This window comes from Salvelinus fontinalis, chromosome 22, assembly GCF_029448725.1.
Source record: "Salvelinus fontinalis isolate EN_2023a chromosome 22, ASM2944872v1, whole genome shotgun sequence".
NCBI classification, from domain to species: domain Eukaryota; kingdom Metazoa; phylum Chordata; class Actinopteri; order Salmoniformes; family Salmonidae; genus Salvelinus; species Salvelinus fontinalis.
This window is the reverse complement of record NC_074686.1, coordinates 30,065,012-30,089,318: the sequence shown is the minus strand read 5'-3', so window position 1 is coordinate 30,089,318 and position 24,307 is coordinate 30,065,012. Positions and strand designations below refer to the sequence as shown.

Below are 24,307 nucleotides of genomic sequence, written 5' to 3'. Positions count from 1 at the left end.
TTGTCATGAACCGGCTCGGAGTTCGTAACAAAAAGGGAGACAATGTGGAGATAAGGAATAACAAAATATATTTAACTGAAGTAACGTAAATACAATTAACAATGGTGTGTGTGTGTGTGTGTGTGTGTGTGTGTAGTCAGTAGTGTAAGTGAGTGGTTGCGTGCATAAATAGGATCATGAGAGGTGTTGAAAGATGCCACAACCAAAATCTGTGTCTGCATGGAGAGAGTCTCCCCAATGAATGGGGAAGAGGTGTATTTATCCCGGGACACACCAGAGCCCAGGTGTGTCCCATTTTGTTGACGACCCTCCAGGCTCTGTCACATATTGCGTCTGAGCTCCTAGAGTGTGCAGCTCTCCTTTTCTCTTTTCAACTGTCCTTGATTTACAACAGGGCGTGAGGTGTTAACCCCCACCAGTTCCCTTCTCCCCCCTCTGCGGGTGAGTGGGGGTCTGGTTGGAGTTAATTATTGCAAAGCTGATCTGACCTATTTGGATCCTTACAGGACAGTCATGACAGCGGTATTGAATGTGTCACTGTCTGTCACCTTGATTACTAAAAATGATCTTGACATGTGCACCTACATTGTAAACTTTCATTCATAGGCTAGGTTGAAGCAACCTCCTAATAGCTACAGGGTACATTTAAGTATCATGTAGTAGCCTAAACCTCTCCATGTTACATTGAGCTGGGTGAATGGAATATGAATGACAGTCATCCAATATGCTGTAAAAGAAATAAGGCTATGCTCATGAAAAAAAAATCCTCCCTCATCTTAAACGGCACGGACCGCATCTGAATTTTACCCACACACCGCTAATGTGATAGAGCAAGTGAAGTTGAATTAATGGTAGTGGATGCACCAATGCCCATAGTGTATAGACATATTTGTCAACCAAAAGAACCGGACATGCTGTATGTAAATGAAGTGGAATTTGTGGCATTCATTGCAACTGTGATAAACTGCACGCACGGCTCAAGTAGAAAGGCAATCAAAGCAATTTGACATTGTGGCTGTGGCAGAAAAGTATCCTGACCTGTGTTCGAATACTCATACTAACTGCGCTAACCATACTATTTGTGACGTAAATTGAGTATATACGGATGGATATAGTTAGTATGCCAAAAGTTCCCGGATGTTGTACTACATTCGCCAAAATACGACGTATATAAGCAGTGGACACTAATTCCGTGCTTTTAGGGCCCATAATGCATTTATTTAGAAAATGGGCGTGGCTTCACATTGTTTTCAGATTTGAAGAAAATTGAGGAAAATATGCAGACAAAATCCTACGAGTACGGATACAATTCATTGCTTTAACTAATTATGACAAATGTTAAGAAAATGTAATAAAGTAATGACTTTTCAAATAAGTTACCTTACACGTTATATTGACTGACAATTTGTTAGCTACGCTATCCTTACGAACCACATAGCATATCATTACATCAGTATGTACCGGTATTTTAGCTAACTAACGTTTGATGTATTAGTAGCCAACTAACTTGCCTGTATATTAACTATGTGCTACCTATCTACAGTACCAGTCAAAAGTTTGAACACACCTACTCATTCAAGGGTTTTTCTTGATTTTTACTATTTTCTACATTGTAGAAGACGTCAAAACTATGAAATAACACATATGGAATCATGTAGTAACCAAAACAAAACGTTAAACAAATCAAAATATATCTTTATATTTGAGATTCTTCGAAGTCACCACCTTTTGCCTTGATGACAGCTTTGCACACTCTTGGCATTCTCTCAACCAGATGCATTAGAATGCATTTCAATTAACAAGTGTGCCTTGTTAAAAGTTCATTTGTGTAATTAAAGCGTTTGAGCCAATCAGTTGTGTTGTGACAAGGTAGGGGTGGGATACAAAAGATAGCCTTCTAAGGTAAAAGACCAAGTTCATATTATGGCAAGAACAGCTCAAATAAGCAAAAAGAAACAAGAGTCCATGATTACTTTAAGACATGAAAGTCAGTCAATGCGGAACATTTCAAGAACTTTGAAAGTTTCTTCAAGTGCATTCTCAAAAAACATCAAGCACTATGTTGAAACTGGCTTTCATGAGGACTGCCACAGGACAGGAAGATCCACAGTTACCTCTACTGCAGAGTTCATTAGATATAACTGTACCTCAGATTGCAGCCCAAATAAATGCTTCACAGAGTTCAAGTAGCAGACACATCTCAACATCAACTGTTCAGAGGAGACTGTGTGAATTGTATTTTTGTATTTATTATGGAACCCCATTAGCTGGTACAAAGACTACCACATATCTACAGTACTAAAGCCATGTGTATGTGTGTGTATGCATGTGTCTGTGCCTATGTTTGTTGCTTCACAGTCCCCGCTGTTCCATAAGGTGTTTTTTTATCTGTTTTTTAAAATCTAATTTTACTGCTTGCATCAGTGAAATATAGAGTGAAATAGAGTTCCATGTAGTCATGGCTTTATGTAGTACTGAGCGCCTCCCATAGTCTGTTCTGGACTTGGGGATTGTGAAGAGACCTCTTGTGGCATGTCTTGTGGGGTATGCATGGGTGTCCGAGCTGTGTGCCAGTAGTTTAGACGGACAGCTCGGTGCATTCAACATGTCAATACCTCTCTTTTTTTCCCTTTAACCTTTATTTAACTAGGCAAGTCAGTTGAGAACAAATTCTTATTTACAATGACGGCCTAGGAGTGGAACAACTGCTTAGGAACAACTGCCTTGTTCAGGGGCAGAACGACAGATTTTTACCTTGTCAGCTTGGGGATTCGTTCTAGCAACCTTTTGGTTACTGGCCCAACGCTCTAACCACTAGGCTACCTGCCGTCATAAATACGTAGTGATGAAGTCAATCTCTCCTCCACTTTGAACCAGGAGAGATTGACATGCATATTATTAATGTTAGCTCTCTGTGTACATCCAAGGGCCAGCCGTGCTGACCTGTTCTGAGTAAATTGCAATTTTAGAGTCCTTTTTTGTGGCACCTGACCACACGACTGAACAGTAGTCAAGGTGTGACAAAACTAGGGCCTGTAGGACCTGCCTTGTTGATCAGGCTGTTAAGACAGAGCATCACTTTATTATGGACAGACTTCTCACAATCTTACTTACTTACTTACTTTATTGTCCCCATGGGGAAATTTTGTTGCAGTGTCATGTACACATTTAAAGTGGCGTTAAATACAAAACAAGATTGACGATACAACTTTCAATAACAGTCACGCACCAATAAAAAATAAATAATAATAATAATAGTAAGAAATAAGAAATAAAACATTTAAAACATAAAAAAATGTTAAAAACATCTTAGCTACAACTGTATCAATATGTTTTGACCATGACAGTTTACAATCTAGGGTTACTCCAAGCAGTTTAGTCATCTTAACTTGCTCAATTTCCACATTATTTATTACAAGATTTAGTTGAGGTTTAGGGTTTAGTGAATGTTTTGTCCCAAATACAATGCTTTTAGTTTTAGAAATATTTAGGGCTAACTTATTCCTTGCCACCCACTCTGAAACTAACTGCAGCTCTTTGTTAAGTGTTGCAGACATTTCAGTCACTGTAGTAGCTGACGTGTATAGTGTTTACTCAAAGTCAGTGGCATTTCATTAGTAAAAATTGAAAAAAGCAAGGGGCCTAAACGGCTACCCTGGGGAATTCCTGATTCTACCTGGATTGTGTTTGAGAGGCTTCCATTAAAGAACACCCTCTGTGTTCTGTTAGACAAGTAACTCTTTATCCACATTATATCAGGGGGTGTAAAGCCATTTCCAGCAGCAGACTATGATCAATAATGTCAAAAGCTGCACTGAAGTCTATTAAGACAGCCCCCACAATAATTTTATAATCAATTTCTCTCAGACAATCATCAGTAATTTGTGCTTGTTGAGTGTCCTTCCCTATAAGAGTGCTGAAAGTCTGTTGTCAATTTGTTTGTGAAATAGCATTGTATCTGCTCAAACACAATTTTTTCCAGAAGTTTACTAAGGGTTGGTAACAGGCTGATTGGTCGGCTATTTGAGCCAGTAAAGGGGGCTTTACTATTCTTGGGTAGCAGAATGACTTCAGCTTCCCTCCAGGCCTGAAGGCACACACTTTCTAGTAGGATTAAATTGAAGATGTGGCAAATAGGAGTGGCAATATCGTCTGCTATTATCCTCAGTAATTTTCCATCCAGATTGTCAGACCCTGGTGGCTTGTCATTGTTGATAGACAACAATAATTCTTTCACCTCTTCCACACTGACTTTACGGAATTCAAAAGTACAATTCCTGTCTTTCATCATTTGGTCCGATATACTTGGATGTGTAGTGTCAGCGTTTGTTGCTGGCATGTCATCCCTAAGTTTGCTTATCTTGCCAATGAAAAAGTAATTAAAGTAGTTGGCAAGATCAGTGGGCTTTGTGGTGAATGAGCCATCTGTTTAATAAATGATGGAGCCGAGTTGGCTTTTTTCCCCAAAATGTAATTTATGGTGCCACAAAGCTTTTAACTATCATTCTTTATATAATTGATCTTTGTTTCATAGTATAGTTTATTTTTATTTAGTCACATTATTTAATTTGCAGTACATTTTCCAATCAGTTGGGCTGCCAGACTTATTTGCCATACCTTTTGCCTCATTCCTCTCAACCATACAATGGGGATTTAACAGTTTTAGAGTCATTTTCTTAATAGGTGCACGCTTATTAGGCCTCCATGGTCAAATTGCTGCAAAAAAAAACACTACTAAAGGACAGCAATAATAAGAAGAGACTTGCTTGGGCCAAGAAACACAAGCAATGGACATTAGACCGGTGGAAATCTATCCTTTGGTCTGATGAGTCCAAATTTTAGATTTTTGGTTCCAACCGTTGTGTCTTTGAGAGATGCAGAGTAGGTGAACGGATGATCTCTACATGTGTGGTTCCCACCGTGAAGTATGGAGGAGGTGTGATGGTGCTTTGCTGGTGACACTGTCTGTGATTTATTTAGAATTCAAGGCACACTTAACTAGCATGGCTACCACAGCATTCTGCAGTGATACGCCATTCCATCCGGTTTGCGCTTAATGGGACTATCATTTGTTTTTCATCAGGACAATGACCCAACACACCTCCAGGCTGTGTAAGGGCTATTTGACCAAGAAGGAGAGGGATGGAGTGCTGCATCAGATGACCTGGCCTCCACAATCACCCGACCTCAAACCAATTGAGATGTTTGGATAAGTTGGACCGCAGAATGAAGGAAAAGCAGCCAACAAGTGCTCAGCATATGTGGGAACTCCTTCAAGACTGTTGGAAAAGCATTCCAGGTGAAGCTGGTTGAGAGAATGCCAAGAGTGTGCAAAGCTGTCATCAAGGTAAAGGCTGGCTACTTTGAAGAATCTCAAATAAAACATTTTTTGATTTGTTTAACAATTTTTTTCGCTACTACATGATTCCATGTGTTATTTCATAGTTGTGATGTCTTCACTATTATTCTACAATTTAGAAAATAGTATAAATAAAGAAAACCCTTGCCTGGGTAGGTGTGTCCAATCTTTTGACTGGTACTGTAACTACCCAACTTTATTGACTTGATTATTCCCGTCATTCTTATCTTAGCTAAATGGTATAGTCGTTGTGCTTTCTCAATGGACATTTCGGGTGCTTTCTAAATTCGCTCTGGCTATCTACTCCGATTTCAGTGATCATAATTTATCAATTTACGAACGCTCAACACCCGTTGAATATGGCCGGTGTCAGTAAACTTCAGCAAAAAAGCGTAACATTTTGAACTCTTATTATGTTGGCGATTTGACAAAATTACATCATGGTCTTGAATTGGACTCGCATTTTTCTGGTCTCGGTCTAGAGACTAGACTCTCGTCGGTCTAGAGACTAGACTCTCGTCGGTCTAGAGACTAGACTCTCGTCGGTCTAGAGACTAGACTCTCGTCGGTCTAGAGACTAGACTCTCGTCGGTCTAGAGACTAGACTCTCGTCGGTCTAGAGACTAGACTCTCGTCGGTCTAGAGACTAGACTCTCGTCGGTCTAGAGACTAGACTCTCGTCGGTCTAGAGACTAGACTCTCGTCGGTCTAGAGACTAGACTCTCGTCGGTCTAGAGACTAGACTCTCGTCGGTCTAGAGACTAGACTCTCGTCGGTCTAGAGACTAGACTCTCGGTCTAGACTGTCTTGGATCCCTTGTCCCTCTCCCGGTATTAACTTTATCTGCAATAAATAAATTTGATGGAAACCCACCGGGTGATCAAACTTGAAGTGTTTGCTGCGCACACTTGTGTTGCAGCTGGAGGTGGAGGGCTGGAGCGAGCAGGTAATGGCCTCCCTTGAGAAGGCAAGAACGAGATGTATGTCAGGAGAAGTGCAGTATTATCATAAGGAGACATATACTTGGATTATGGAGTAGGAATGGAAGGCAAAAGAGATGTAGAGGTTGAAGAGAGAGACGGAGGAAGAGGGTGAGCTTGAATTTGTTAAAAATGTTGGAAAAATGTCAGAAAGTATAAGCAAAGTAAGCTGTACACCGGATTGAAGACAGGAGGAGAAATGGAATTGAATGAGGGCGAAGTATCGGAGGTGGTAGGTGTAGTGAAGTTCTCAGAGCCCGAGGATTGCACTAAGGGTCAGGATAAATATAAGTCTGATGGTAGGAGTGACATTTTTGGAAAAGTGGACTCTTGCCTTTTGGCTGAAAATGGAGTTAGATGCTTTGGAATCGGTGAAGGTAACCCCAAGTGGTCTTGTGATAATTGTTTGTGTTTCTGTTGGTCAGATGGAGCAGGTGCTCCGCATCAAACGTCTGGGGACAAGAGATGTGAATTGTTTTGCTCTCAAGAAAGGGTGCCATTGAAAGAAGGGATTACTGTGGTAGCGGTAAATGTGGCAGCAGACCAACTGAAGGGGAAAATTCCTTTTTAGGGGGAGGGGGGGGGGGTTTAGATTTTAACATTGATTGCAAAAAGAATGTGGCTTACATTGATATATTTTTTGTAAATAAAAAATGTTGTTTGTGATGCTCGTCGTTTGGTGCGACGCAGAGAGGGTGGCGTGAGTGGAGAAATAGAAGAGTCGTTGTCTGTTCTTTTGAGTGTTGATGTTGAGTCTTTGCCCGACTAAGTGATGTTAGGATATATCAGTTATCCCGCACACACTTTTGTACCAAATAATGACATTGTTACAGGTGTCAAGCTTATGGGCATGTGGCAGCAGTGTGTATGAGGGAGGTTCCTAGGTGTGAGAAGTGTGCAGAAGGGCATGAGACAAAGGAATGTGTAGCATTGGGGAAAGTAGTGGTATGTGTTAATTGTAGGGGTGCCTATGGGGCTGGGAATCAGAAGTGTCCGATGCGAGAGAGGCAGGTTGAGGTTACCAGGGTTAGTTATGCAGAAGTTATCATATGCTGAAGCAGTGAATAAAGTAGAGGAAGATTGATCAAGGGGGAGGGATCCTAATAGGAGTGTTGTGAGTAGTAGAACTGTACCAGTACACAGAGATAGGCCCTCAAGTAATATATGTTTCAGTAAAAGGGGATTTTTAGCGTTTATAGCAATGGTTATCAACTGTACTGCAGGGATGGAACATAAGTAGCAGAAAATTGAGGTTGTGGTGGCAGCTGCAGAGAAGTATTTGGGTGTACGAGATTTGACGTCAGAAGAGTTACAGGGTGTGTTGTGTGGTGGTGTCCCATCCTTTCAGGCTGTTGGCCTGAGGTACGACTAGATAGATTTAGTGGAGTAGGGTGGTGGATTTTTAATGAGTGTAGGGTTAGTGTGGCCAGAGGCAGGGAGAAACTAAATCCTACCTGCAAGCCCTGTTGTTCTTAAAAAAGATAACACAATATTTGAGACTATATCTAATGACGTTCTACTCAATATACTCCTTAAAACTAATTTCATGTATCCCCTTCTCCCTCATACTAGATCATCTATCTTTCCCTCCAATAATGTCCACACTGTATCAATACATGCTCCACTGTCTGTTTCCTAGCAATACTCACATTTTCCTGATGGATGCTTTCCTATCACATGTAAGGTCTTATTCAACTGGCTGTGTCCCACACTTAATCTTGTAAATATAGTCTCCTCTCTTCTGTCCCTTCCTGCTGTTCTCCCCTCCCCAACTTTCCTCTGTACTTGAAATAAATACCTGCCCTTAGTATCTCTATTCCACTGCTCCTGCCTTTTCTCCACCAACACTGTCCATATCATGGTTTTCGCCTCTGCCTTGCTCATTGAAACTACCACATCAACATCCCCACTACTTAGTGCTTGTTTAGCCAGTACATTAACTGCCTCGTTCAGCTCCACTCCCACATGAGCTGGGACCCATGTAAATATGATCTGTATCTGTATACCCATTTGTTTACTCCTGCCAAGGGTTTGTAGCAGGTCTTGTCTGCTATGTGATATAAAGGACTGGAGACTCCTTAACACTGCACATGAATCAGAGCAAATAACTACTCTTTCTGGACTAACTTCCTCCACCCACTGCAAGGCCAACAGTAGGGCCATCATCTCTGCCGTATATACAGCCACATGATCTTTCGACTGCATATTTTCCGCCATTTTCTTCAAATCTGAAAACGTTGTGAAGCCACGCCCATTTTATAAAAAATTGCATTATGGGCCATATAAGTACGGAAATCGTTTCCACTGCATGTATACTTTGTATTTTGCACGAATTTAGTACGACATCAGGGAACGTTTGGCATTATAACTTTATCCATATTATGACCAATAAGCATACTAAAATCACGTCACAAATACTGCGGTTAGTATGAGTTTTCGAACACAGATCCTGCGGTTAATATGACGCCCGTTGCTCATACCTGATCCAGACCACAGATTGTGGATTTACTGTAACATATTTTCCTATCGTGGGTTCTAGGTCCATTTATAGGGAAAACGTTGGAAGCAAGTGAGTGCTTACTTTTTTTTATGGGTGCTTTTTGTAGTCTATCCAAGTCCTGCCTTGTTATCTCTGATCTTTATTATAGCAGATTCAGCCAATCCCCTTACTGTCTTTAAGCTGATATCAAAAACAAATGGCAATCAAGAAAGTAAAGTGAACACAATATATAGTTCCAGGAGCGGAAAGATGACATACAATGAATACAATTCAAACAGCTGTCAAGAGTTTGCAGAATAAGTTTGCAGGATCCTCTAATTGTACTACTGATTGTTTTAAACCAGGTTTGCACTAATGATGGAAGATGAAAAGCATATACAGGTGGTTGCAGTAGCAGCATCCGAGAAGCCCGCTCCAGCCATGCCCCACGCAACAACAGTGGCGGAATTCGGAGTCGTGGACGCGCTGGTGTGCTCAGCCCCCTACCACTCCGCTGCATCCCATCTGTCTGCTTGTTGTCATGGAGGAGCCAAGATGGCGTTCCTGGCCTATAGCCTAGGCAAACGGGAAATAAATCAGTATTTTAGCATTAAAAATGCTAAATTATTATCCGTTGCTGCCGTCATTCTACTCACCTTGTTTCACACCGTTTCTCGGTATTATGGAGGTAAGTGACTGGCTCCTAGATATATTGTTAGGTAGCCAGCTTGACACAGACTCAACTCGGTGTTAGCGGAACTTGTAGCTAGCTAGTAAACTAAAGTTACCTTCCCTCTGGTCATTTTTGCTCACGGTATTTGCAATTACAAGGAAACATGAATAAATGTGCAGTAGCCTGAATTAACGGAATAAAGTAGCTAACTAACATTAGCTAGCTACATTGTTTCAGTCTAGGTGGATACTGGATACAGTCAGTAGCATCGGAAAGGAGTCGCATCGTCGTGAACTAACCCATGTTTACATATTGTAGCCGGACACGATAACTGGCTAACTAACTAGGTATCTTTCATGTGCATTGAAGTCTTCATATATACAGCCATTGATTTAATTATACTGAACAAAAATATAAACGCAACATGTAAAGTATTGGTTTCATGAGCTGAAAAAACATCCCAGAAATGTTCCAAATGCAAAAAAAGCGAACTTCTCTCAAATTAATTTGTCTAACGTTATCTGTCAGCTAACGTTAAGTAGCTGGCCAGTTAACTTTCACATTTCTAGCTAGCTAGCTTCTATATAATTCATACTAGCCAGCTAATTAACCAACTGCACATGCGTGGTTATTAGCTACCATGCTAGTTATCATGGTTATTTACAAGAAGTTAAAATCTGTCTTATTACTGTTGGTTGATAGTGGGAATCATAAAACAATCTATTGTAGATGGGTAGCCTATGTCTTATGAATGGTAATGAGCCTGCCTCAGCCACAGAGGAGGCATAATCCTAACTGGACATTTTATAAGTTATTGTTTGTATCTGACTGGCAAGAATCTGCCTCCCGAAGATGCCTTGCAAACATTGGTCTTTGTTTATGGAAGGTGTGGGACACTGGGCTTTCTGTTTGTACAATGATAACAGCTGCTGTTGTCTGGCTGGCTTTGACTCCGGATGCTCTTGACTCCTCTTGCCATCTGTCATCTTCTGTGTGTTTGCGTTGGTGAATTGGCAGATGGGTCTATTCAACTAGAACACAAGTTAACGCCAGGAGATGTCCTTTAATGGAAAATGTTAATAGATTAATTTGTACTGCAGGCTGCAATGCTGCCTTGGCTGAACCATGTATTGTGCACACTGCACACTGCTGCATTTGAAAATGACTAGTGTAGAGGCAGCAGGTTTCATATGTCCCTTTGTGTGTTTTGTTATGGCTTACTGGGATGTTCTCTCTCTTCCCCTCAGGCGGAGACACGTGTGAGTGGCTGCTGTCCAGTGGGCGGTACCTAGGAGAGACTGTATGGCAGCCCTATGGCTGTATGATGCACAAATACAAAAATACGTGAGTCACACCCATGAGGGGAATGTATAATGTGCATGTGTAAAATTTAGATGGCATCTTTAACCAAGCCCACAACCACACAATTGCAAAAAAACTAATTTCAGTTGTTACTATGTGCAATTGATTCATTAGGTTATTTTTACTCTCACAGTGAAGCAAAGACTTGCCTTGCTGAGAAAAGGGTGGCCTTCGTTGGTGATTCTAGAATACGGCAGCTATTCTATTCATACATCCAAATAATCGATCCTGCACAAAGAGCAGATGGAAGAAAGGTAGGCTTAGTACCCCTGGCATAAAGCACACACACAACATATTTTTTGTTTATATTCATCCCACCATGAATCTGTGAGCTTTGGGCTGAATCCTAATTTCAGATCTCTGCCCGTGACTCATTTTCCCACAAGGCTCCCATTGACATCAATACATGATTGCTCAAAGGTCAGAGTTAAATTGGGGTTCAGCCCTAAGTGCATATAAACAATTTATATCCATTGTATTCCTGAAATGGGATAGGTAATTTCTGTACTATGTCATGACAGCAATGGTCTACTCTTAGATAGAGAAATAGAGGGACATTGACTGTTTTATCTCCTGTCGTAATGTCTGTCCACCAGCACGAGAACATTCTCTTTGAAGACAGGAGCGCTTCAGTCAATGTGGTGAGCTATTTATCTGTCTGTCTGTCAGTCAACAATAGAGATGTAAAAGCCAACTATTTTTTTTATTTATTTTACTCTGCAGATTCTCTATTTAATTATTTAAAAAAAAAATGTAATTTAAGGCAAATGGCATGTATTTTTATTTTGGAAATTTTTCCTAATAAGAGTGACTGTTTGCTGTTTTGCTGATAGGACTTCCTGTGGTATGCAGAAGTGAATAACTCTCTGAAGGAGCGCTTGATATCATGGAGAAAGGTAAAGAGAAGCACATTTAACCAGCAGACCTGCGGTGTTTTCATTAGAGCACACATAGCAAAGTGTTATGCACTGAAAAACGTTTAGCAACGAAAATGAGCATTTCTTATTGGAGAGGTTTAGGTTTGTCCCTCATATTTTCAGCCCGTTTCCTTCTGTATGTTTTCTAGTGAATACACCCCTGGGTTTGTCAGAAGCAGATCAGAGTTCAGTCAAAAGATAAAACATTTCTAATCTGGATCACATCTTTGTTTACTCAACTTCTGTCCTCAAGTGAAAGTGTATACTGTACAAGTGTGATGGTACTGAACCTGTGATTTTTAAAATTGCTTTTTTTGCTTGACTGTATGCAATATGTAAGACTATATAGGTATATTTAAGTGCTACTGTATAAATACTGATGTTTGATTGAAATTGAGCCCTTAGAAGAGCATTCGGCTATTTCGGTTTCCCATAAATAGAAGATACAGAGCAATAGTTTTCTGCCATATAAGGTCGTTCAAAGATAACAGTGCGCGCTGCAATATTTAATAGGATTTCTTGACTGTGTTGTAGGATCCTTCTATAAAACCAGATGTTGTCATCATCGGAGCTGCCACTGTGAGTGAAGGATGCTCGTCTTCCACTCTGTATACCACTGATTATCACATATCAGCCTGCATAGTTTAGATTCATTTCATCATTGAAATCTATCTTTCCCAAAGTGGTCCATCAAGTTGCATGGGGGCAGCAGCGAGGCGCTGCAGCAGTACAGGGCCAACCTCACAGCCATCTCCTTGCCTCTGGAACAGCTGGCTGAGGATGGGGAGGTCTACTGGGTCTTACAGGGTTAGTGCTTTACTGTTCATTCACTTGTCAGTCAGAGAGAAATTATGATAAGTGCTTTGAAAGTGAGGAATTGATATTGATTAAGCATCTCTCTCTCCAGACCCTGTCCATGAGGAGGGTCTGAGTGACAACAGGAAGATGATCACTAACGAGCAGCTGGAGCTATACAACAAGGTGGTGCTCAGCACTCTGAACAGCAACAAGAAGAACTCCAAGGCCAGAGTCAGGTTCCTGGGCGCCTCGCGCCAGGCTGCTATGGAAACCATCACCCAATCAGCTGACGGCCTGCACCTTCCCGAGAGCACCCGGAACGTGGTAGGTGTTTAGGTGCTGACTGGCCTGGCACCTCTTCCTGCATCTGTGGGATTCAAATAACAGCTGGCTTAAGGCTAAAATGAAAACAGAAATAAAAGGTGTATGGTTTGAACCAGCTTTATGCTGAAAATAATCAGGCTCTATGACTCTCCAAACCAGCACCTTGTCAAATTACACTGTCCATCCCTTATAACTTTCATTCCTCATTTGACAGCCTCCATGTGCACCTATATTTTCCCTAGTTAGTATACTTAACAAAAATATAAATGCAACATGCAACAATAAAAAATAAAAAAAGATTTTACTGAGTTACAGTTCATATAAGGAAATCAGCCAATTGAAATAAATTCATTAGGCCCTAATCTTTGGATTTCACATGACTGGGCAGGGGTGCAGACATGGATGGGCTTTAGAGGGCACTGGCAGCCAGGCCCAGCCAATCAGAGTGAGTTTTCCCCACAAAGGGGCTTTATTATAAAAATACTCCTCAGCACCCCTTCTCAGATAATCCCGTGGGTGAAGCCAGATGTGAAGGTCCTGGGCTAGCGTGGTTACATGTGGTCTGTGGTGGTGAGGCCGGTTGGACGTATTGTCAAATTCTCTAAAACAACAGAGGCAGCTTATAGTAGAGTCTAGTGCTCTATAATGCCCCTCTACCCTCCACCAGGCTGCCATGGTGCTGATGAACGCTGTGTGCAACAAGGTCCTGCGGCCCATTGACGGCTCCTGCTGCCAGTCCATGCCGGCCCCCAGCCTCCTCCAGAAACTGATGGCCTGCGTCTTCCTGGGCTCAGCCCTGGTCTTCCTGGTGCTCCATGCTCTGGGCCACAACAGGTACACTGGTGGGAGGAGCTATAAGAGGATGGGCTCATTGTAATGGTTTAAATGGAACAGAGTCAAACGTGTTTTCCATATGTTTGACGTGCTTGATATGTTCCATTCATTCCATTCCAGCCTTTACAATGAGCCTGTCCTCCTATAGTTCCTCCCACCACCTTCCTCTGAGGTACACACTCCCCTGTGGCTCAGTCAGTTAGAGTGTAGCGCTAGCAACACCAGGTGGTTGGTTCGATTCCCACTGGGGCCACATAATGATGCATGCACCTGGACTATTTTGTGTGTTCAGAGCTCACTTGTAAAAGAGACCTGGATCTCAATGTGACTTCATTATATACATAAAGTTTCACTGTACTGTAAGTCGCTTCGAATAAAAGCATTTTGCTAAGTGTCATGTAAATACATTTAACAGGCGCTGGAAGTCCCGGCCCACGCCCCCCGACGTGGAGAGCGGCGAAGAGAAAAAGCCGGCCGCGGCAGCGTCTCCGCTCAACCACAAGGCTCTGTTCCAGGCCCTGTGTAAGATGGGCCTCATCATGGTCTACTTTTACCTGTGTGACCGGGCCGACGTCTTTATGAAGGAGCAGAAGTTCTACACCCACTCCACCTTCTTCATCCCCCTCATCTATATGTTTGTCCTGGGGATCTTCTACAGCGAGAACAGCAAGGAGGTGAGAGGGTTTGGGATAGAGAGTTTAAGGGAGTTCGGTTGAAAGTGGTGTTTTTGGGAGTGTAGTTTTTTTTTGGTTGGTGTAAGCATAGGCCAACATGAAATCAGAGATCTTTCTGTTTTAAAGGATTTAAAGTTATTGTTGTTGACAGCTAAGTTCAATTGTCCATGTCTGATCTGAGAGAAGGCTCTATCTCAATGATTTTTCTATTTCCCACGCAGACCAAGCTGCTGAACAGAGAGCAGACTGACGAGTGGAAGGGCTGGATGCAGCTGGTCATCCTCATTTACCACATATCTGGAGCCAGCGTTGTGAGTTTCACCATTCATTGTCTTTGATTTATTGCTTTGAATATAAACTAAATTAATCATATTATAATTGCATGTTTTACTGCTATGTGTGACAAGTGAAGGGATGTGGGTTTTAAATCAACCTTCCTTCCCAGTTCATTCCTGTGTACATGCATGTCCGTGTCCTGGTGGCAGCCTACCTCTTCCAGACAGGATACGGACACTTCTCCTTCTTCTGGCTCAAAGGGGACTTTGGATTATACAGAGTGTGCCAGGTAACCATAGGAAATAATTGGGTTTTATTAGAGTTAATAAGTAGTGGTTCCAGCTGCTATACCTATTCTAAGGGACAAAACTGAACATCAAATGAACAAGTGTTGACATGTAGTGCCATAGAACAATTCACTTTGAATCAAATACCGAAACATGGATATTTAGCCTCAACTGTATTGATCACATCTTTATAAGGAAACCCTTGATAAGAAAGATTCCTTCTGGCCAAAGCTTACCTCACACAGATAGACTGTTGGCTGTCATTTCAGCTGCTTGATGCGATTGATTGTTAGCTTTAGTTGGCTAGCACGCAAAGGAGAAGTAGCTAGCTTTCATAGCTGCATCCCAAAGATTTGTTTAGCATAGTAACCATTGTAAGTAGAATGAACTACTGACCCATTTGGTTAGCAACTACAGAATCTTAGAACTAACGACTGGCTTTTGCTCAGACTATTTTCTAAGGAAGGATTAAATACAACTAATTTACTCAGTATAATGTTTTTAATAAGAACTGTTGCAACCATTTTATTAAAGCAATAAGGCCCTCGGACCCGTGACTTATCGAGAATAACTCCCTCCTAGGGGCTGTTTCCCGTCCCTTGGCTTCAAACAAGAAATGCATTTAGAAGTTATTCACACGATAATTCCTGGGTTCTCATGCCTTATTGCTTAAATGTAACCACTTCCTGTGTCTGTCCACTCTGGGGTGAAGTTTCCTCTAGGTACAGATCTAGGATAATCCTCCCTTCCCCAATCCTGACTTCAACAATTATTAGGGAAAATGCTAAACTGACCCAAGGTCAGCGTTTAGGAGCAACTTCACCCTACTCCTGCCTCTCCACAAGGTCCTGTTCCGTCTCAACTTCCTGGTGGTGGTGCTGTGTCTAGTGATGGACCGGCCGTACCAGTTCTACTACTTTGTGCCCCTGGTCACCTTCTGGTTCGTCGTCATCTACGCCACCATGGCCATGTGGCCCCAGATACTGCAGAAGAAAGCCAACGGTCAGTATGGGTCAGCCATTGTACTGGACACGTAGCAGTAATGATGGTAGTATTGATAATGATAATAAATAGGGTTTCAAAGGTAAATATCATGAGCAGTTGTAGTGTAAGTAGTCAGTTGAAGTAGTAAATCAGATGGCCTGCCCTCCACAATCACCCGACCTCAACCCAATTGAGATGGTTTGGGATGAGTTGGACCGCAGAGTGAAGAAAAAGCAGCCAATAAGTGCTCTGTGTATGTGGGAACTCCTTCAAGACTGTTGGAAAAGCATTCCAGGTGAAGCTGGTTGAGAGAATGCCAAGAGTGCAAAGCTGTCATCAAGGCAAAGGGTGGCTACTTTTAAGAATATAAAATATATTTTTGGGGTTACTACATGACTCCATATGTGTTATTTCCTAGTTTTGATGTCTTCACTATTATTATATAATGTAGGAAATAGTAAAAGTAAAGACAAACCTTTAAATGAGTAGGTGTCCAAACTTTTGACTGCTACTGTATATATACACAGCACATTTGTCTCTGTTTCCCTTCTAAAATAAACAAAAATAATAGTGTTGATTTGTGAAGTAACACTGTCCAGCACATTGAGTTTAGTCATTTGTCTTTTTACAGGTAGTGGGATGTGGCACGTTGGGATTCTCGTGAAGCTGCTTGGGCTACTCCTGTTCATCTGCTTCTTTGCTTATTCACAGGCGAGTTCATCATCTGGTTTATTCACTCATTTAGAGATATTCTATTAATATTTCAAATTATATTTAAAAAAATAACTGCTATAGGTCATTTCATAAAGCGTCTCAGAGTAGGAGTGGTGTACTTGATCAGGTCTCCCCCTGCCCATGTAATCTAATTCAGATTTAATCTAAAAGTCAAAACTGATCCTAAATCAGCGGATGTTTAACTAACTTACTGTCTCTTTTCTAGGGGTTATTTGAGAACGTTTTCTCAGTATGGCCCATCTCCAAGCTCTTTGAGCTGAATGGAAGCATTCATGAGTGGTGGTTTAGGTGGAAGCTGGATCGATTTGTAAGTAAACATTTGAACGTGTTGCGACACTCTTTGGCTGTGTTTAGACAAGCGGCCCAATTCTGTTTTCTTTTTCTCTCACTAATTGGTATTTTGACCTATCAGATCAGCTCTGAAAAAGATGTGAAAAGATTTGACATGATTGGTCAACTGACCAATTAGTGAAAAAAAGATCAGAATTGGGCTGCCTGTCTAAACGCAGCCTTTGAGCTGCTCTATTGTATTATATTTTCATGTTAAGGTATCAAAATATCACAGCTCTCTTTAGTGAGTTGTGCCAAAAACCTCTCGACTAGATGAATCTGTTGGTTGATGTTTAATGTTGAAGCTCGTTCTATGGGTTGGACAGTAGACTAAGTGGTCCTGTGGCTCAGTTAGTAGAGCAGGGCACTTGCAATGTCAATACTTTGTGGGTTTGATTCCCACTGGGGCCACCCCTACAAAAATGTATGCACGTAGCACTGAATTGTTTTGCATAAAAGCATCTGCTAAATGTTGTTTATTATATTAGTAACTGAATGTGTGTTTTGACTTTTGTCTTTCAGGCCATTATCCACGGCATGCTGTTTGCCTTTGTCTACCTGGTACTACAGAAGTGCCAGGGTCTCTCCGAGGAGAAAGGGGAGCCTCTCTTCTCCACCAGGATCTCCAACATTCTACTCCTCATCTCTGTGTTCTCATTCATGGTAAAAGAGAACAACTTTTGGTGTATTTAACCATTCTTAAAGAAATAATACACTCAAACTATCTTTTAGAATTTTGTTTATTAGTCCACTGTTAATACAATCCCTAAATCATTGTGAATGTCAGCAGTACATTTTTCAAGATGGAACACTTTCAGTAAAGAGCGGAAACTGATTTAAATTAAATGTAAAAAATGATGCGTTTTGTGTAAATGGAGTGTGGTATTCCTTTAAACCAGTCAGGTGAGTATATCGATCACCTATTCTCATAAAGTTACCCTCATTAACATTCAAATAAATCTCAGATGGAAGATATCTCTTAGCTGATTTACGTTGTGCTCCTTGAACACCACTCCTTTCCTAACCACTCCATGTTTTATCTGTTCCAGACCTACTCCATATGGGCCAGCAGCTGTAAAAACAAGACAGAGTGCAACGAGTTGCATCCCTACATCTCAGGACTCCAGGTAAATACAGTAGGAGGTCAGACCTTGCTTACCATTGGTCTCAGACAAAGCAATGCTCACAGTAGTTTTGCCATACACTGATTACATTTTCGTTATTTGTCAAATAGTTAGCCCTTAGCTAAGGAGTTGGTGAACATCTTTTAACACTATATGCACCTTCTACAAAACATATTGTAATTGACTCAGACATAGATTTCACCAATGTTGACATTGCCAAAGCGCTGTTAAACCATAACTAGAGAAAGCATCACCTTTGGGTAGACTAACCTTTAGGTAGGCTAAATGATGGCACCTGTGGCCTAGAGGGTTTTGTTGAAACTAGCATTTATCTTCCATAAGTATCCCCTCTTAGGCTATGATATACCTAACCCAAAATAACAAGGGAGGGAGTTGCCTTCTACAATAACAGGATGGGTGTACTCTACTGTAGCCCAGCTGAAGAAGAATTAACGTGTCATGGGCTACACTTCATCTTTAGATATATAAAAACGGTAATGTCCACTCACCGTTTTGCTGCTCCCAAATGAAGCAGAGCTGACGTTCCCTTGTTTCTACATATTGGATCATAATTTATTCCAGCCCCCGTTAGCATTGGGATGCTAGGCCCCCCCCCCCACCCGATACAGTTGGTCCATGTGCTGATTGGCTGGAATGTTTTTCTTCCTCTCAGATCCTAGCCTTCATCTTAATCAGGAACATTCCCGGTTACTCCCGCTCTTTATACAGCTCATTCTTCGCATGGTTCGGGAAGATCTCCTTAGAGGTAAGATGGACTCCGCTGGCAGGGAGTAATGCCAGCATGCTGAATTTCTGTATGATACTTGTGAATTTGGTTTATTGCATTGACGTCATGTCATGTTCTGTACCCAAACACCCTCTCCCACTCTCTCTCCGTCCCCCAGCTGTTCATCTGCCAGTACCACATCTGGCTGGCGGCGGACACCAAGGGCATCCTGGTGCTGATCCCAGGCAACCCCTCGCTCAACATCATCATCAGCACCTTCATCTTTGTGTGCGTGGCCCACGAGATCTCCGTGATCACCAACGACCTGGCCCAGGTGGTCATCCCCAAGGACGGGGGCGCCCTGCTCAGGAGGTTGCTGGCCGCCGGGGTCTTCACCCTGAGCCTACTGCTGGTGTCCAGGAGCGCTGAAGGGAACCAGGAAGGAGGCCACTGAGGGGGGGGGGGGTCTGGTACCACAGTGGGGGAGAGGTAGATTGATTTCTAGACTGAGACTGACTGACTTGTTAGTCTTCCATGCCACCAGGGTCGTATTCATTTGGCACCAAGCGGAATAAAAGGGTCTGAAAGTTTGAGGGACGCCCTGTTTCATTCCATACGTCGTGCCTCAATGAATACGTCGGGTGAACAGAAAGGTCAAGTTGAGGACAAGGATATATCTCGGCTGTCTGTCTCTTGACTGCTCTGAGTACTGGGGTGAAATCGATACATTGAAGAGGACGAAGTCCCAACGTGGGCCCACACCCCACAGACCAGCACGGAATAAGGTTCTGACTCCTTTACTATAGACGTTTACAATAGAAGAAGGTTGAGGCGGGGGTCAGGGGTGGTGGTGGGTTCAATGATGTGTGGATTTTAAACTAGCTTAAAGGTTCTCATGCTTGCTGTGTGGTCCGTGCTGCATTTTCCCCACCCTTCTGAGCCAAACCATTCCCACCGCCCTGTTCTCTCTTTCGCTCCATTCCTCTAGGTTAATCACACTCACAGCTGTTGGTCTAAAGCAGCTCAATCTGGGATGGACTTTTCACTGAAAGCCGCGCGAGCGCTCGCTCTCTCGCGCTCTTTCTCTCTGATGGTGGTAACAGTGAAGAGTGGGTAGAAAAACAGCGGATTTGTTGTGCTTCCCAAATGGCACCCTATTCCCTACACTACTAGTGTGGCATTTAGGATGGAAAGAAACTTGCTGAGAGGGTCATGGTCACCTAGCTCTGAAATCTGTTTTATGTACAGTATTAAATTATTTAAATTAAGCTTATATTTTACAGGGTTTTAGTTTTTCATTTTAATATTCAGAGCCCATGACTACTTTTTGTGAATTAAGTTTTGCATGGGTATTTTTAGTTTTTATCACCACCTGAAAGACCAGCCAGGCCAGACAGAAGATGCACTTATGAATTTTTATCGCAGAATGTTGTTGCATTCTGGGTCTGACACAACCACTTGTCTGTTTGCGTGTGCGTAGTTTGTTGTTTCACCAACTTATCCTGGTATGTTGTATGGAGAGGTGTAGGATGTTCTTTCTGTTTTGCTCGTTAGTCCTTCTCTTAAACCAGGCTTCTCAGAGCTACAATAGAACAGGCACTGCTTTGTACATACAGATAACTGACAAAATAAAGGAAACACTTGAGTTAGTGAGGGACAGCGTTTTCCATCAACAAAACACCAAATTATGGAATTGCTCGTGGAAGAATAGTGTCACGTCACTCCAATAGAGGTCCAGACACTTGTAGAATCTATGCCAAGGTGCATTGAAGCTGTTCTGGTGGCTCATTGTGGCCCAACACCCTATTAAAACACTACGTTGGTGTTTCCTTTATTTTTGTCAGTTACCTGCATCTACTGTACCATGGTAGAACTTCTGACAAAGCCTACTTTCATGTGCATCAGTAGCTACCACTGTAGCCAGGCCACTGCTAATGGATGAGTGAACAGATGGATGAATTCTGCACCTGACTGAATGCCTTTAACTCGCTACTGTTTTCTCTTGTCAGTTGCCATACGGCATCAGTGCCACGTTTGCATTGAAATCTGACGCGTCGTGATCCTTCATGAGGTATTTAAAAGAAGTTGAGTGAATGGAAAGTGTTGGTGTAGAATAAAAAGCAGTACTTCATGTTGAGCCTGTCATGTACCTACAGATGGACAATATACACCAACAGTAAAGCCTTCTTTCAGACAACACATCTTTGCGTGTATTTCCAAATTCTGCTATGTTAGCTAAGTTTATACACAGGAATGTTAGGTTTCTTTGAAACCTTGGAGGTACTGTAGCCTAAACACAACAGCCCAAATTGTACAGATTTAAGGAAACAATGAATCGCTTCATATCCAGTTGTTGAATCGTTTTGATACAATTTTGAGCCATTGGTTATAGTGGCCATTATTCGACACCCCTTAAATGTGTAAATCAACTGCTTAAAGCTTGATGTTAAGGCAACGCTGCAAATATTGTAAGTGTACATTAAGACTGCAAATTAGTGAATTTTATCTGTAAATGTTCTGTGCCATGGAAGGTTAATGGACTTGGGTTGTACACTGTTGATTTCCTTTAGGTTCATCTAGCTTCTCAATCAAATTAAATCAATACCATAGATTGGTCTGACGGGTCTTGGCACTAGGGGTTATTCAGAAGACTATTGTGCATCCCAAAGGGCACCCTATTTCCTATGTAATACACTACTTTTGATCAGGGTCTATAGGGGCATACGCTATGTCACCTATTTGCTTGTAAACTCAAAACATGACTCATTTTGATGAATTGATGAAGGATGTTGGTAAAAGGATCTGACTAAATGTATGGCAATTATACAGAGTTATGTTCAGTGTCAACCTGTTTTTCCACCTGAGAAACATTTAGATACACATTTTTTTTTTTCTATTTTGATTTACAGTATTTTGATTTTCTGTATGTTATTCACTATTGGAGATGCATCTTTTTTAATTGGTTTTGGTTCAAATTGAAAGAAGCAACAACTGGGTTTACAATTTTATTAATTTGTGACATCTTAATGTGAGTTGTACCCATTTTATTTATAGATACTTTTTATTTGTATTCTACATTGTCAATAATACAAACCTTCCTAGAAATCTTGTCTGACTTCCTTGTCTTAACAGTGAGGGCCAGTTTACATTTACATTTTAGTCATTTAGCAGACGCTCTTATCCAGAGCGACTTACAGTAGAGTGCATACATTTTATTACATTTTACATACTGAGACAAGGATATCCCTACCGGCCAAACCCTCCCTAACCCGGACGACGCTATGCCAATTGTGCGTCGCCCCACGGACCTCCCGGTTGCGGCCGGCTGCGACAGAGCCTGGGCGCGAACCCAGAGACTCTGGTGGTGCAGCTAGCACTGCGATGCAGCGCCCTAGACCACTGCGCCACTCGGGAGGCGTGTTTCCCGGGTTTCCCCACAGTTTCCCGGACACAGATTAAGCCTCGTCCTGGACTGAAATTTATGCTCAATGGAGATTTTCCATTGTGTTTCTTATCTCTGCATTAACACTATCAAAGTTGCCCTCAGGTGAACACCAGCAAGAAAGTGTATGTGAGGCAGACTAAAAATGTCATGGCGACGGACAATGGTGGCTGAGCTAGAAGAGACGTGTCCAAAGCTCTTGCCAAAGACAGACTCCAGTGGTAGAAGATCTTTGCTGTTTTATGTCCCACCAAGGATGAGCGGGATTAATGAAGTAACTAATGCAACAACCTGGAGAGATTCAAAACTTAGAATTTTTCAATTTACATTATTCTACAAAATTCTTGCAACCAATAGAATGAGAGATATTGAGATGGAGATCTTCCCAGCTCTGCAGGTTTTGCTGTGAGGAGGCAGGCATTAGATCATTTAGTTTGGTACTGTCCAGCTGTAGCTCGTTTTTGGTTACAGGTCCAGGAATGGCTGAAGAATTGCAACATTTACCTAGAACTAACGCTGCAGATAGCATTACTGGGTGATTTGAAAAGTCATAGTCAATCGATCAATAATCATTTTAGCCAAACATTTTCTTTTAATTTAGCATCTTTTAACCCTTGTGTTGTCTTAAGGGTAAAAAAAATGACCCACCACTATGTTTAACAGCAGAGAAAAAAAAAAGATATATCTTTCTTCAACTTGAAATTTGATATTTTTTCCTAGAGTGACCTCAACATTAGAAAAAGTGAAACATCGCCTTTGTTCATATTTCCATGAAAGCTGTACACCACCACGGTACAAAGATTGTCTTAGGGTCATCTTTGACCCGGCAGTTATAAAATCATTTACACACCACGAAACCACACACACACACACACACACACACAATGAGAAATTGAGATTATGTGTGCTGCTGATTGTACTCATCCAGCATCTCCTGAAGAGGAAGATCACCATGGTTGGCACAGTTAGAAAGAACAAGCCTTGCAACAAGGGGGAGGAGGCCTTCTCATCAAACCCCACCACCACTCTAGTTTCCTACCTCCTGTTTTGTGCACACTGCACAAAACAGCTGAGATCAGTGATCGTGAGGACAGGAAGCCAGCCATCATCCTGGACTATAACCACAACAAAGGAGGCGTGGACAACCTGGACAAGGTGATTGGAACTTACAGCTGCAGGAGGATGACTGCCCGCTGGCCCCTGGTCATCCTCCATAACATAATTTATATGTTGTCATACAATGCTTTTGTGATATGGAACAAGATCAACCCTACCTGGATGCCTGATAAGCGGAACAAGAGGAGGGTGTTCCTGGAGCAGCTGGGAAAGGCACTTTCCAAACCCAACACATTCAAAGAAGGGCGTGCCTCCTCCGCACAGCAGCCTCTGCAGCGCTTGTGAAAGCTGTTCATGGGGCTGACTCTTGTCCTGATCCACCTGATGCTGCAGCAGGGGCAGGCAAGAAGAGGAGATTCCAATTCTGCCCCCCAAAGAAGAACCGTAAAACAAATACTTTGTGCTGCACGTGAGAAATACATCTGCAAAGTCAGTGCACACACACTTGCATACTGTCCTAGTTTAGCTAAGTAGATTTGATTAATTTATGTTCTTCAAGTTTTTCTTTTGTATCTATTATCTTATTTTAATCTTATTGTTGTTGTTTATACACCTTGTGGGTTGGTACAATGTTTAAAAAAATGGGAGAAGACTCATATTTTGTAGTTGAATTCCTCATTGTACAGTATATAAGAATATATCAATATGTTGCCAAAACTGTTATCAAGAATGTTATTGTTTCCCTTCAATACAATGCATTCAAAACTCATTTTCTGCACATTTCTGCTAGTTTCTTATGCTATACAAGTGCTATCTCTTGCTAAAAAAATGTATCTTTACACCTATGCAGTACTTTTAACAATAATAAACCTCACTTTAGTAAAGAAAACAATTATGGCAGGTGTGTTGTAATAAAATGAGTGGTGTCCACTGGTTAAATGCAGTC

The 24,307-nt window shown here is 41.8% G+C and overlaps 1 protein-coding gene across 6 annotated transcripts in view; it reads left to right on the top strand.

The window, feature by feature from the left end:
* The window catches only part of LOC129820185 (N-acetylneuraminate 9-O-acetyltransferase-like), a 38,375-nt gene extending 16,407 nt beyond the window's left edge, over nucleotides 1-21,968 (top strand). For 2 of the 6 annotated variants that reach the window (XM_055877167.1, XM_055877163.1), the window contains exons 2-21: nucleotides 5,084-5,347; nucleotides 8,879-9,506; nucleotides 10,739-10,835; nucleotides 10,987-11,107; nucleotides 11,450-11,494; nucleotides 11,687-11,749; nucleotides 12,305-12,349; nucleotides 12,454-12,577; nucleotides 12,678-12,892; nucleotides 13,560-13,726; nucleotides 14,142-14,400; nucleotides 14,622-14,711; nucleotides 14,846-14,965; nucleotides 15,809-15,965; nucleotides 16,579-16,658; nucleotides 16,888-16,989; nucleotides 17,535-17,675; nucleotides 18,062-18,139; nucleotides 18,810-18,902; nucleotides 19,042-21,968. In XM_055877167.1, coding sequence (XP_055733142.1) covers nucleotides 9,194-9,506; nucleotides 10,739-10,835; nucleotides 10,987-11,107; nucleotides 11,450-11,494; nucleotides 11,687-11,749; nucleotides 12,305-12,349; nucleotides 12,454-12,577; nucleotides 12,678-12,892; nucleotides 13,560-13,726; nucleotides 14,142-14,400; nucleotides 14,622-14,711; nucleotides 14,846-14,965; nucleotides 15,809-15,965; nucleotides 16,579-16,658; nucleotides 16,888-16,989; nucleotides 17,535-17,675; nucleotides 18,062-18,139; nucleotides 18,810-18,902; nucleotides 19,042-19,317 — 2,586 coding nt within the window. In that variant the 5' untranslated portion in view covers nucleotides 5,084-5,347; nucleotides 8,879-9,193 and the 3' untranslated portion in view covers nucleotides 19,318-21,968. Of the gene's footprint in view, nucleotides 1-3,689; nucleotides 5,348-6,935; nucleotides 9,507-10,738; nucleotides 10,836-10,986; nucleotides 11,108-11,449; nucleotides 11,495-11,686; nucleotides 11,750-12,304; nucleotides 12,350-12,453; nucleotides 12,578-12,677; nucleotides 12,893-13,559; nucleotides 13,727-14,141; nucleotides 14,401-14,621; nucleotides 14,712-14,845; nucleotides 14,966-15,808; nucleotides 15,966-16,578; nucleotides 16,659-16,887; nucleotides 16,990-17,534; nucleotides 17,676-18,061; nucleotides 18,140-18,809; nucleotides 18,903-19,041 lie in introns of those variants that run through there. The other 4 variants (XM_055877165.1, XM_055877166.1, XM_055877161.1 and 1 more) reach the window with 4 other exon arrangements.
* The last annotated feature ends 2,339 nt before the right edge of the window (nucleotides 21,969-24,307 follow it).